This window comes from Sprattus sprattus (assembly GCF_963457725.1).
Source record: "Sprattus sprattus genome assembly, chromosome: 8".
Taxonomy (NCBI): Eukaryota; Metazoa; Chordata; class Actinopteri; order Clupeiformes; family Clupeidae; genus Sprattus; species Sprattus sprattus.
The window spans coordinates 13,518,473-13,533,310 of record NC_137927.1 but is presented as its reverse complement, the minus strand read 5'-3'; the positions used below and the strand labels follow the sequence as shown (position 1 = coordinate 13,533,310).

At 46.2% G+C, this 14,838-nt stretch overlaps 1 protein-coding gene across 2 annotated transcripts in view; it reads right to left on the bottom strand.

The window, feature by feature from the left end:
* The window catches only part of kiaa1549lb (KIAA1549-like b), a 55,503-nt gene extending 41,047 nt beyond the window's left edge, over positions 1-14,456 (bottom strand). For both annotated transcript variants that reach the window (XM_080843330.1, XM_080843331.1), the window contains exon 1: positions 14,144-14,456. In XM_080843330.1, coding sequence (XP_080699456.1) covers positions 14,144-14,363 — 220 coding nt within the window. In that variant the 5' untranslated portion in view covers positions 14,364-14,456. The remainder of the gene's footprint in view (positions 1-14,143) is intronic.
* Between the last annotated feature and the right edge of the window lie 382 nt (positions 14,457-14,838).

Sequence of the window (14,838 nt, the reverse complement as noted above, 5' to 3'; positions counted from 1 at the left end):
GGGGAATAGAGGTGATAGAGGGCAGTTCGACTAGCTCCTCTGTCAGCTTCTGCATTCAACAAAACCAACAGCCTCTTCAGGGGAAGCACAGTAAAGATCACACTCTCCAATTATCACAGATTCCCTCCTATTTTCCAACTGCAGCAACTTACCTGAAGCATTCCCCAGCCTACAATATGTCTCCATCCGAGTATACCCTTGGAACACACTTTACTGCTGTAGATTTCATCTCTTCTCCGCTTCCCTCTTTTACCTGCTCCACTTTTTCCTCATCTGTCCTTTTCTAGGTTTTCTATTTCTCTCTATTCCCAAACCTCCTGTCAAACCCTCAGTCATACACACATACACACATCATTTCCTCACAAACGCACAAAAAATCCCCAAAGGAGCCACTGCAGGAAAAACAGCGATCTCTCGACTACACCCCCTAAAAAAAAGGCTAAAGCTGAACTAATGAATGAACATAAACTATTCCCTGTCCTATCTTCCCTGTCATTGAATCTGCTCCCACAGACCCCAGGGTCCAGCACTAGACGCCTGCTTTTGTGAGGAGCAGAGAGAACAACAGCACAGTCAATCAATAGTTCACTGAAGCTGCTAAAAGGGGCGAGGGCAAATATGCTTGCTCAGCGACATATATGAAAAAAAACAAGCCCTGTTCCGCACCGAGACGGAGGTGTTTGTGTACATGTGCTGCAGGTCCTCCTCTCTCCTCCCGCCTCCGGCATCCACATTATGACACCATTACAACCCCCAGGGGGAGAGGGAGTGGGGTTGGGGTGGGGGCAATCGGAGCTGTTCACTCATATAATTGGCCCCTGAGAGACCGGCTCTCTGACTGTGGGCGACAGCGGACCTATCCTTATCTTAATCGGTCAGGCCGACCCCCCCTGTTGTGACCCGGTGACAGTGACCTGATTTTAGCTGAGCAGATGTTACACTGGAACACAGCTGCAAAGACAAACACTGCACCCACAAAGAGCAATTAAGGGTATTAGTATACAAATGACAGTCCACCCATGCAGTGGACAGATCAAGGTGAAGTGACGCAGACTTACTTAACTTTCAACATGGGTCATGTGACTTCTCTGACCTTTGGGTTGTGATGGGACTGTGCCAACCCCATCTCACATGGCCATCTAGGCAAGTCAAGGAGAGTGGATTGGGAATTCAAGGTGAGAGGGCTTGGCAGTTGACCTTGATGGCAGGATTAACATCACCCTGCTGCATGGCCTAGCACTATTACCACTGACGGCACTGCACTGCACTGCACTGGAACCAACCATAACGGTAAATCCACTAAGGCCCACTTCCCACACAGCCAAAGCTGCCAGAGCAACAGCAATCAGTTATTTTCTTCATCGCTGTGAAAGGCAGAGAACGTGCTACATCCTGAAAAACCTACAACATTGGCATCCCTGACATTTTCCAACAGCACTCTGTCATGAGTGCGGGGGGGTTACTGGAGACAGATATACTGTCCTCATATTCTAAATCACACCAAGCTTTCCTGAGTGTGAGTGTGTGTGTGAAAGAGAAAGAAAGAGAGAGAGAACAGGGGAGGGGGTGTCGATCGATAAAGCCATCTCTTCCCGTGGGCTGGAAACCCTCTCTGTGCTTTTCACCTTCTCATATCTGACAAGTGGCTGACCGTTGAGTCACCGTCTCATCGCGTGCTCACCCCCAATCCGCCCAACACCCGGACAGACCAAGGGAGGGAATGACGGATGGGCTATGGGGAACGTTGTCCGAAGCAATGCAATCAAGTTACCACTCTTTCATGCGCACATGCACACACACTCGCACTCAAACAAACACCGGGTGGAGTCCCATCCCTTGATTTAATCTTGTCAGCATGCTACTTTATTGTTGAAAGAAGACACAAATCGCTTCTGCACCCTTAATGTTTGCCTTTCCAGAACAAATAATTACATTCATGGCATCTGAACCGGAGACACTAACCTGTGCCACAGGGGACTGCTGTCTAGTTGACAAATGAGTGGCAGATGTTAACTTCCTCGTGTCACCTGATGGAGACATGGCGGGCGGGCGACTGTCACCTGGCCCGCTCCATGAGGAAATAGAGCCGGGGGGGGGGGGGGGGGGGGGTAATCTAATCATGCAGGAACATGTCCCTTCCACCCAGCCCTGCTCAAGGCTGAGGCCACAACAGTCAGCCCCACTGACACTGAGCTGGGTGAGGGTGAATGATGCTGCTAGGCACTGCAGTTCCAGACCTTCCAGACACACAGGAGAAAAATCTCTACTCCTTTACCACACACAGTTGTCTGATGATTTTTGTTTTCTTTCTCAGAGATGTCTGTTTTCGTTCCAGCTGTTATATATGTGGATTATATTGGAGATGAGTATAAACAAGTATAAAATGAGGTCAGAATGTATTGAGTTAGCCTCCATGTGAACCACCATGTTCAATCTGTCAAATCTGTCTGGGAGAGTAGAACAGTTGTAGAGATCAAAACTGGATGCTGTTACAGTACACTGTCACTGTCAGAAAAGACTGAGGAGACTCAATATTAAAGCATACGGGTATACCCAAGAATATTATTCTAGGGCAAGGACAGGACTGATGATAGAGAAAAAGAGAGGAGAGGAGGGAGAGAGAGTGAAAGCGAGGGAGAGAGAGAAAGAAAGTAAGTGCAATCAAATTTCCTAGATAAATGATGTGGATCCAGTCCAGAAAACCTGAACGATTCGATTGAGCACAGCAATAAATCACATTTCTTCATCCTCTCAGGTTTTAACTCCAGAGATAGATGAGTTGCATAAGCCTCTCTGAAAGTGTCCACTCCTCATCCCCCTCTCTCACAGGTGCACTGCGGACGCCATGACGCTGCAAGATGAAATAGGGACAATTACAGCCCTTATTGCTTTACTTCTGTCATGTCTTCTCATTCCTTGTACAGCAGTATAGCGATGGCTGAGACTCCAGAGCGTCTCTGACACTTCACAGGTTCTGATTAATTGAGCAATGAAGCGCTGCCACTGGAACACATGCATAATTTAGCCTGTTCAATATTAAACTTAGAAAAGTCTGGCTTGCCATAATATTTCACTCATTGCTTTAGAATAAACTATGTGCGCAAGGGCGTGTGTCGCTAAGTACCTCAGTAGCGTGATGGGGCTAATGTGTCACAAGGTGGGACTGATGATGGGCGTATGTTTCCTCGTGAATGCGGTCCTAGGAGAATTAAGGGGGAAAACCTGCAGATTTTCTTTTTTTTACCCCTGAGGATAGACCAATGAAAAATCCATGAGCGACGTGGGCGAACCGGGGCCTGGATCACCGGCGGCTCATTGAGAAGGGATGAAATCTCTGGTGATGGAGGAGAGAGAGTGTGTGTGTGTGTGTGTGTATGTGTGTATGTGTGTGTGTGTGTGGGTGTGTGGGTGTGTGGGTGTGTGGGTGTGTGTGTGTTTGTGTGAGTGTGTTGGGGGGATGGGGGGGAATGCCACTCAGGCTCCTCAGGGGGCCATTTCAAAGTGTTTACCCACACTGAGATAGCGACGAGGGGAGAATCATTACTAGAGGGCGGGCAGAGCTGCTGAACAGCAGAGCAGAGCACTTCTGGGGCCGGTTGCATAAAACTAGCCTCAGAAGTAAGTCGCCCTTTAACACTGGACGTACCTGCGCTGGGCGCTCTCTCGGGTGCGCTCACCTTGCCTTGCACAGCTGAATCTGTGCCACAGTATACTGACCTACATGGAAAGCGGGTTCCTCTACAGCTTAGCAGCCTGCTTTGTGACCTCAATGAAAAGTAGACGAGAGAGAGAGAGAAAGAAAGAGAGAGAGAGTTAGAGAGAGAGAGAGGGAGGGAGCACACCAGGGCTGGGTGTGAGCTTTATGAAGAAGACATGTAAAGGTCACTGCATGAGCCAATGAAAGCAGACTACAGACAATTTCCAGTACAATAGGACCCAACAATAGCTCTTATTTCCTCACAACTTATAAGCTACGGGATGAGCTGAAAACTCATATCTAGAATAGTTAAAATAGAATAGAGCTAGTCATGGAGGCTAGCTAATTTCTCTGGCTATGTGGGATTGGTGAAGACGCATATGTGGAGTGTTCTTGCTCTGTGACTCGGGGCTTGTCTTGAGTCTGGAGGCTCTCACTGCAGTTGTTTGGCAGAGGGGATGAATGACTGCAGTAAAATGCATGCATATCCCACTGAGTAATTACAATGCATGACTGAAAGGCTATCATCATACTCCATATGGGGGTAAGGAAATTGGATGAGCTGCTGCCATTACAGAGGGCTAAAAGAGGGATGTGCAAGTATGTTTGTGTGTGTATGTGTGTGTTTATGCAAGTGTGTGTGTGACAGTGTGAGGTTTGTGTGATTTTGTATTCTCTAAGTAAGAGATAGAGATAGAGGCAGAAAGTGTGAGTGTGTATACGTGTCATTGAGGTTATATGTTTTCATCAATATCTGTGTGTTTGTGTTTTTCGAGTCACGCATGCATGACTGTGTGAGGGCAGAAATCTATATTATGTGTGTGTGTGTGTGTGTGTGTGTGTGTGTGTGTGTGTGTGTGTGTTTGTGTGTGTGTGTGTGTGTGTGTGTGTGTGTGTGTGTGTGTGTGTGTGTGTGTTTATGTGTCACACTATATGCTTAGAACCTACCTGAGCTGCTGATTTATGTGAATTACACACACACTCACACACGCACAGACACACACAGACAGACAGACAGACAGACAGACAAACAGACACACACACACACACACACACACACACACACACACACACACACACACACACACACACACACACACACACACACTCTCTCTCTCTCTCTAGCTCTCTCACTCTCTCTCTCTCACACACACACTCCCACAAAGACACACACAATGTGTGAAATATGATTCTACTGGTCCAGGCTCCATGGCACCTCACCTCGATAGCATTTATAATGCATCATAACCCAGCCACATTAGCTACATAGCAAGGATTCCTTTGGACCCCTCTCAGTTCATATGGAGCCAGGCTGGGTTTATCTTAAGGATTGGTCTTGAGTTTACCCTATCAGACTGTGAGTTATTGTATAATTAAAAGGTCTTTACTGCATGAGCAGCTCTAGTTTACAGTATTAAGTCATACACCAGCAAAGTGATGCTGGTCCATTTGTTCTCTTTCTCTCACTCAATTACTCTCCCTTCCTCTCCCTCTCTCTCTCTCTCTCTCCCTCTCCCTCTCACTCTCTCTACACCCTGCTCTGCTCTCCACGGTGAAACTAAGCTGCTGATGCTGCAGGGCCGTCAGACCTCACGCCCACTGCGTATGCAAATAAATACAATGCCCTGACACACAAGAACTAATCTGCTGCAAAATACATACTTTCATGGAGAACCCCACACACTTACACATATAAATACTACTACTCTCTATCTCTCTCTCTCACTCACACACACACACACACACACACACACACACACACATACATACACAGTCACATTCACACTTTTCCACATAAATATTACTACACTCTCCCTTTCTTTCTCTCTCACTCATACAGACACACACACACACACACACACACACACCTGTATACATACATACACACACATACACACAAACGCAGACACATACAAATATTACTCTTTCTCTCTCGCACTCTCTCTCACACACACACACACACACACACACACACACACACACACACACACACACACACACACACACACACACACACACACACACACACACACACTTCAATACACATAAATACACATAAACATCCACACACACATTCACACTCACACAAACACATGTATGTTTCTATTGATCATGCATGTATAGCCTCCCTCTGTTTAATCATGTGTATTGATCTTAAACAGTATACTGCTTGGGCATAAGTGGGGATCATGTGACTAGTGACATCACTGAGGCTGCTGCAGTGGCTTATCTGTCTGTTAGTCTCTCCGACTGCACCCGAGACCAGACACAGGGGCCTAAAATGGAGGTGCTCAGGCTTAAACGTCACTCTGCGTCCTGTGATACCCAATCTACTAGCTGATCTCTTGTCTTCCCCATTTCAGTGCTTAAAAAGGCATCAGTATGAAATGGCAGCCCAGGCCTTACTGCAGGCTCTTTTTCTTCTGTCAAGAGCAGTGAGTGAGAGAGGGGGGCAGGCTGTACTTGACGGTCCTATTCATTAAAATAATGGGCCATGGCAAAGTATGACAGTCACTCTGGCAGAAAGAGAAACCATCTGTATAGTTCTAGTCGGACAGCCCTTTCTTTCTGGCTCTCTCGGATCATAATGGCATGGAATTTATGTTCTCCCAGCACAGCTGTGCATGCTCCCGCCCTCCCCCCCCTCTCTCTATTCCCTACTTTCATTTCATGGATAAAGGGGCCAACAAAGACAGTAGTAAAGCAAATCCTGTCATATCCCAGGTGACAGTAGCATAGCATTACAGCATCACCTCCAACTAATGTGTCAGGACATCTCATTGGCAGTGCTTAGTAAAGGCCTCAAGGTGCTGCCCAACTCTTCCAAGCCCACAGGTTTAATAACAACCTATGCTGCCATCATGACAGTGTGCAGGACAAAGACGGTAATGTTCGAGGGCACATTCCCTCCAAACAAAGGCAGAAGATTCGAATGAGAGATATTCACATTATTTTATTCATTCAGCGAAAGGGGTTCATCAAAGATGTAAGCATAGCTCTTTCTCTCTGTACTTTGGTGAGGATCACTTTATCACAGAAGTTGTCGCTCTCCAAAACTGCATGGCGCCCACCCCCCCTACCTTATCTATTATTACCATATCTATGCAAGAGGGCAATGCTTCAAAGTTTGGGGCATGAGAGCATATTTGTACTGCTTCTGAAAATCCAGTCCCATTCTTCTTATAAAAAACACATGGGGCATGTTATGGGGCAAATGTATTTCATAGAAGACCCTTGGAGCAGTATGATCAGTGGTTAACAAAGAGGACTTGGTCTCCTTCACCACTAATAACAAACCACCCCTCCAGCCTCCTGTGTTACAGAGCAACTTGGATGGGCACAAAAGGCTGGCCATTTTGTTGCCTAGAGAGCGACACAATAAGGCTGGCCACAAGCTGCCTGCCCCGTGACACCCGATACCACAGCCTTAAAGCCATGCCCAGCACTTCCACCCCTTCTACCTCTCACACACACACCCAGCCAGCCTGCCTTTGAGGGTGTCCAGCTGGGCTGGGTGAGTAAGGGTAGCGGGCATGCGGAGCGGAGCCGGGCCTGGTGCCTGCTCAATCTGTAGCCGTTTTGGTGATGCCGTGTTTGTCCGCCTGTCATAGTGTGAAGCCCAGGCAGAGGATAGGCGAGGCGAGGCGAGGCGAGGCGAGGCGAGGCGAGGCGAGGAGAGGCGAGGAGAGGAGAGGGCCGGCAATAAAAACGACATCTGGCCATCCCGTCTGGCTCCTGTTTTGTCATTCATTTCCTGTTAAATTGCCCTTTTGCTTGTTGTGTCTTTTTAAGTGAGACAGGCTTCAGCTTCTGTGTTTATTCGTAGCCCTTTTTCTAAACTATCCTAAGTGCTTTGTGACAGTTGTGCTCAGAATCAAAAAGACATCCACAGATGTGGACCATGACAACCACAATCAAAAGCTGTGAACCGGGAACCCATGACGGATAAAATCCCACTAAAGAGATGCACAGCTCTTCCACACACTGGTCCTTTCCTTTCCTCCAGAATGATTTCCCTTACCCCTTGGGCAGCTCTGCTCTCCGGATCACATCTCCGCTGGAAAGAGAAGTGAGGAGGGCTGATACGGGGCAGATGGTACATAATGCTAATTAAGAGCCGTGTTTGCCCTCTCCACAGAACACATTCATCAACCCGAGCCACAGAATCACCAGGAGCCGAGAGGATGTGGCCAGAGTAGATCCTGACCCAAGCACACCCAAGAGTCATTAGTATCTCACTATGTGTGTGCCCATGACACACCCACACAAACTTAAGTTGCATTAGTTGCTTTGCTACATACCTATAACATCCAAAATGATTAATTGAGGATTTTCAATCATCACATGACTCCTAATGACACTAGAAGCCCTTCCCCCCTAATACTCCTCTCCTTACGTTTCTATCTATTCCTGACCATTTCTCAGGAGAACTGTTGCAACACTTGGGTCTAACTGAGGTCCATAAAGATCATAATGTCCAGATTTTGTCGATTAATCATTATTTACAACACTGTAGTAAGAAAAGCTACTTAAGCTACCCACTTGGACTTGTCACATAAATTTAACAAAGCTCTATTTCTTTCACTTGATCATATTTGCCCGGCTGCTCATATAAAAATAATCTGACTGAAACGGTTCCTTCAACTAAAGTATGAAGAGCATTTTAACCATTTTGTCTTTTACATTTATCTTGCTGGCTTTGGAAATTCTGCCAGTTTTGCACGGGGAACTGATAAGCCCACTAATGAAGACATGCATGGGAAGTGCATCTAGAGAACACAGTGGGGGTGGTTTACTCATGGCTGGTGTTGCGAGCGCTACATTTCACTGCGCGAAAGAAATCATGAACAAAAGAGATGACACCGAACTGCTGCACTTCTAGTCTCAAGAAAAACGCATCCCTGACTCCCATCCCAAGACATTCACCACTGCACTAAAATGCTTACATTGAGGAATCCAGTCTAGCACTAGCAAGAGAGCAAAAATAAGTCCCCCATTCATCCTGCGCCGGGCGAGGGTGAAGAGCATTTTCATCACTCATGCACATCTCCTTGTGTACACCTTCATTGACTTTCACACCACTTATCAGGCTAATGGCATGTGACGAGTCTGTGACGACCCTGACGGTGAACCGGGTAACAGCATATCGATGTGGGTCAAAATGGATACCAGTGTTCAGCTAATTGATGCCAATCGATGTTAATTGTTTATTTTATATTTAAAAAGTAGAGGGGAAAAAATGTGGGACTATGCACAAGCTCTCTTAATAACAAAGCTAAGTAAAATTAGGACTCAACAGTTTATAGCCAAACATTTATATCAGTTGATACATTAGTAAAACACTGATACACAGATTAAATTCCACTCTATATTGGAGTACTGGTGTAATCTTACCCACCTCTGTCTACTCAATGTACTAATGTGTTGTACTAACAGAAAAGATCTTCACAATGACCTTGTCACTGCGAGGCATTGATGAGAGTGAATGCAGCTGTGAAAGTGGGGAACATGAAAGGAAAAATAAATGTATGAGTGGCGCAGACTGGTTAAAAATGGAGTGAACTGCAGAAAGCACATAGTGGCCACTCCGTATCTCACTTCTCAGGTATAAAGAATGTCTGGTGTGAGGCATCTGTTTGAGTTGTGCATTTAAAACTGATCTGTAGCCAGTCCTACACACAGCCACTGTTTTGATGATAGAGTTGGGAAAGGGTTGTCTTCGCATGAAGGGTGCATAGTATACTTTCACTGTACTCAGTCTACAAGACATCAACAAACAGAAATGAAACCAAAGCCTTTTATTTCACCCACAGAACACAAACATTATTGAATGAATACACATTTATCCTCAGCTGCGAAACAAGATTAATCAAGGGGCCAAAACAAGGCCCTATATTGTTTTACAATGTGCAGCCCTGAGACGCTTGGCAATATGCAAATAAAATGCAGAAAGGTATGAGACAAGACTACCTGACATGACTTAAAGACAAGACTACCTGACATGACTTTTGCCATGTCATCTGTCTTGAGGGTTAGGAAGGCTACTTTGAAATGTAATAAGGTACAGATTACTTGTTACCCTGTTAAAAATGTAATGCGTTATGTAACTACTGTAACTACTTAAAAGTAATGTTACTTATTAAATTGAATTACTTCTGATTATCTTTTGATTGGCAGACGAGAGGCGGTGCAAAAAACAAAAGAGCCAATCAAAAACAATGCTCAAACGAGCACATACTGCCAATTAAATGGAGTCTGCCTGCACAGCAAAAAGATGCAAAGCAACAGAATGAATGTTATATTCTACACACAAGCTTTAAAGCTGTTAACAGATAAAAAATATATTCGAATGTAACCCCTTTCTGATCACCAACATGTTGATTAGTAACTGCAATTTAATTACATATTTTCCCCCAGTAACTGTAACTGATTATGATTACATTCAATTTCGTGATCAAATTACGTAACTCGGTTGCATATAACTAGTTACTCCCCATTTTTATGCTTTGTTTTTCTGCTTTATCTTAGTTAGTGATTTGACAATTAGGGCTTATCGTGACATCACAAACATTTTAAGAGAGAGAGAGAGACAATTTGCAGGTAGGTCATTGACCACTATGCCAGTCTGATAGAAGTTAACACTGGAAAATGAATGACACCAGTGTTCTCTGTCATATTTGAATCTGAGTAGATAAAGGAAATCTGTAGACTGCTCTATAAATGTTGCATGTAGTACAGACCCCTGTCCTGCCCTATCATCCTTTACAAAGAAGAAAGAACTTCCTTCCAATCAAACCAACCCGCACAATGTTTTCCTTCAGCAAGATTCAGAGCTGGACTCCCACACGGACATTGACTCCTATGCCTCATCCGTTCTGGACTTCATCAACGCCAACATCGACAGTGTCACCACACTTAAACGCATCACTACCTTCCCCAACCAGAAGCCTTGGATGAACAAAGAGGTCCGCCTACTACTGAAGGCACGAGACACCGCTTTCAGATCAGGTGATGCTCAGGCCTACAGTTCATCCAGGGCTGACCTGAAGAGGGGCATCAAGCAGGCCAAGCACTGCCACAAGCTTAGGATTGAGGAGCACTTCAAGAACAACTCCGACCCCCGACGCATGTGGCAAGGCATCCAGGCCATAACTGACTACAAACCCACCAGCACCACCCCCCATAACAGTGCGGCCTCTTTCCCTGACGAACTGAACAGCTTCTATGCACGCTTCGACAGGGACAACCAGGAGGCTGCCATCAAGGCTGTGCTCACTTCTGACCACCAACCCCTTACACTCTCCTCCACCGACGTGTGTGCTGCACTGAGCAGGATCAATGCACGCAAGGCCGCCGGCCCTGATGGCATCCCTGGACGGGTGCTCAGTGCCTGTGCTGGGCAGCTAGCTGAGGTCTTGACTGACATCTTCAACCTGTCACTGGCCCAAGCTATTGTCCCTGCGTGCTTTAAAACCACCTCCATCGTGCCGGTGCCGAAACACTCCGCTGCAGTGAGCCTTAACGACTTCCGCCCCGTTGCACTGACCCCCACCATCATGAAGTGCTTCGAGAGGATGGTCCTGGCTCACCTCAAAAGCTGCTTACCACCCACACTGGACCCTTTTCAATTTGCATACCGCAAGAACAGGAGTACTGAGGATGCCATCTCCACAGCATTACACTCCGCCCTTTCTCACCTGGACAGTAACAACAGCTATGTGAGGATGCTGTTTATTGACTTCAGTTCAGCCTTCAACACTGTCATTCCATCCAAACTGATCACTAAACTCAATCACCTGGGTATCAACACTTCTCTCTGTAATTGGATACTGGACTTTCTGACCAACAGACCCCAGTCTGTTCGGTTAGAGAACCACACCTCCTCAACCCTCATCCTCAACACAGGCGTGCCACAGGGCTGCGTGCTTAGTCCTCTTCTCTACTCCCTCTTCACCTACGACTGCACTCCTGTACATGGTTCAAACACCATTGTCAAGTTTGCAGACGACACAACGGTGATTGGCCTCATCAGTGACAACGATGAGTCGGCCTACAGAGAAGAGGTCCAGCACCTGGCGGTGTGGTGCGCCGACAACAACTTGGCTCTCAATACCACAAAGACCAAAGAACTCATTGTGGACTTCAGGAAGAAAGTTGGCACACACACCCCCATCCATATCAATGGGATGGAGGTTGAGCGTGTTGCCAGCTTCAAGTTCCTGGGTGTCCATATCTCCGATGACCTTTCTTGGACCCTTAACACCTCATCCATTATAAAGAAGGCACACCAGCGTCTCTTTTTTCTGAGGAGACTAAAGAAGGTCCACCTGTCTCCTCAGATTCTGGAGAATTTCTACCGCTGTACCATTGAGAGCATTCTCACAAACTGCATCTCAACATGGTACAGCAGCTGCTCTGTTGCCGACCGCAAAAGACTGCAGAGGGTGGTGAAAACTGCCCAACGCATCACTGGTTCCACTCTCCCCACAATTGAGGCTGTCCAGAGCAAGAGATGTCTGCGGAGGGCACGCAGCATCATCAAGGACAGCTCACACCCCAACAACAGTCTGTTTGCCCTCCTCCCTTCTGGGAGGCGCTACAGGGTCCTCCGTTCCCGTACCAGCAGGTTCAAGAACAGCTTCATCCCTGCGGCTGTCACCCTGCTGAACTCTGCTCCACGGGGGTAGCCCCCCCACCCCTTCTCACACCTCCCCCTGTAACTGTCCCCCCCCCCCCCCCCCCCCTCCAACAACTGAACTCTTGCACTATACCTACTTCCCCCCCCCCACCGTGGCTGACTGCCACTCACCCTCCTCTAGCCATTGTACATTTGCACTATACTTAACTTCACCCCTCCCCCCACCCTGGCTTGACTGCCACACACCCTCCTCCAGCCACTGATCATTTGCACTACACCTCATTCCTCCCCCCCTATACCTGGCTTGACTGCCACACACCCTCCTCCAGCCACTGAACATTTGCACCTTAATGTCTTTTTATAACTGTATCCACTTCACTGTATTACCTGTATTGATTGTACTTTACTACCTCATTCTCTTGATTTCACTTGTTACCATCAGTTTACTTTCACCTGCACTTTATATACTTATCATACCTCACTCTTAGCTCAATTGCTGCTATTCAATTTCTGTTTATATTACAATTCTGTGTCATATTCTAACTCTTACTGTACATATCATATTTATTCACTTAGTCCACCCTACATTTGCACATACTCTGCACTTTTATTGCTATTTGCACTTACTGGTTAGATGCTAAACTGCATTTCGTTATCTCAGTACTTGTACTCTGTATAATGACAATAAAGTTGAATCTAATCTAATCTAATCTAAAAACTGACTGTTCAACGACGATAATCTGGGGTATAAAATAAATGATCTCTCAGACCATTCCCCAGTCAAATCAAGCCGTCTCAGACTCGACAGGAGACACACAGACCTCTATGGGAGTTCCTGCCCACTGACTGACCCACTTCTGCATCCTGCTGTGGGTTTAATGCTTAGAGAAGCACACAGAAACTCACAGCATGGCACAAACACCTCATTTAAGGTACAGGAGACACACATTAAATGACCATCGCCACCTATGCTAGGCCCTCCTGTTCATTTAGAAACTATTACAATTATTAAAGTTTTGGAAAGAACATTTTCATTCACTTGTGCACTATTTGTTACCTATCTTTGATATTTTTTACAACCACATATACTCAACAACTGAGCCAGGTGGTTACAACCAGAATCTAGGCTACAACCATAGAATGGATGCATAGAACCATAAATAGTGGCGATGCATATGCAACCAAGATCATTAAGGGAGATCAATCAATGGCAGTCAGGACAAAGTGTACCCCTATGTTACAAATATCTGTAAAACACATATTCACGCAGTGACTGCAGTCCTGAGGCTGTTCAAAATCAACTACACGCTTCCTACACGCAGAGCCTTCTCCCTCTCTTTCTGACTCCACACAGTTCCCTGCCAATTAGAGATGCATTATGAATAGGAACGCTTTGTGTAGCAATCGTTTCAAGAGAATGCGCCAGTGTTTTGATATCAGGACAATTCAGCATAATGCTGAACTTGCCTATGAGGTTAAACGCGATGGATGATTGTTCGCTGTTTGTGCAGATGAACGTTAGCCTGCGCTGGCCATTAAGGAGAGGCACGGGCTGGATTTCTGCTTAACTTTTAAATTGCAATCAGACCCGTTGTGTTTGCCCAGAGGATAACCATACAAAACTATGTCAAAAGACACAGAGTAAGTAGTAATTTCTCATCTTATTTAGAGGATTTTTTTTTTTTTACCGGTCAAGTGTTTGCAAGTTTAGTGGGTGAAGTGGTGTCAATATGGGCATTTTACGCGTCATAGTCTTTGTAATGTGGTGGCAGCAAGTGCATGATAATGTATTTTAGTCATGCCCTTACCCTCAACTGCCAGCGCACACTGCAGCAGGAGAAGGACCATTCCTATGGATACCATACATTTTCCGAACATTCCCTCTTGACCAGCTCTCCGCCCGTTTTTCCATGAACAATCAGCTGCTCCCCTGCGTATTCCTCTCACTGTGCACCAGATTCGGGGGTCCCCTCCGCAGGTATCCAGTTCGGCGAAGTCTCTATGCGCACTCCTTAGACTGGAAGCCATTTGCGTTTCCAAAGGATGCGTTGCAGCTGCAACCGTGCACAAGACATCTGATCAGCTCGTGAGCCTGTGGAGATCGCTGCGGTCCTTCAGAGGCGCGTCTGTGCCTGCGAGGAGGCAGCAGCAGCACTGCAAATGCTTTTGTGATGCTTTGTGGAGAGCTCAGCACAGTCCACCCATCACTGCGACGCAGCGTGACGGAAAGGTTTTAAAGAGATGCATGAAATATCACTTGCTCTTTGGTGACTGAAGACCTTAAGTACGATAAGAGGTAAACTGTCTCTGGTTTCACCTCCTGATATTATATACAAATTTAAATGCCATCGGGTTACCTGCCAAAAAGGAGTAAAGTTGTGGTTGGACCCCTGGTGGATAGAAATAGAAACTGCATTGTTAGGCTACTAAAGAATGCAGCACATTGTAATGTTCTGTCTAATAGGGCTCAGAATAACTAAAGATTGGTCAGGGCATCTGAATA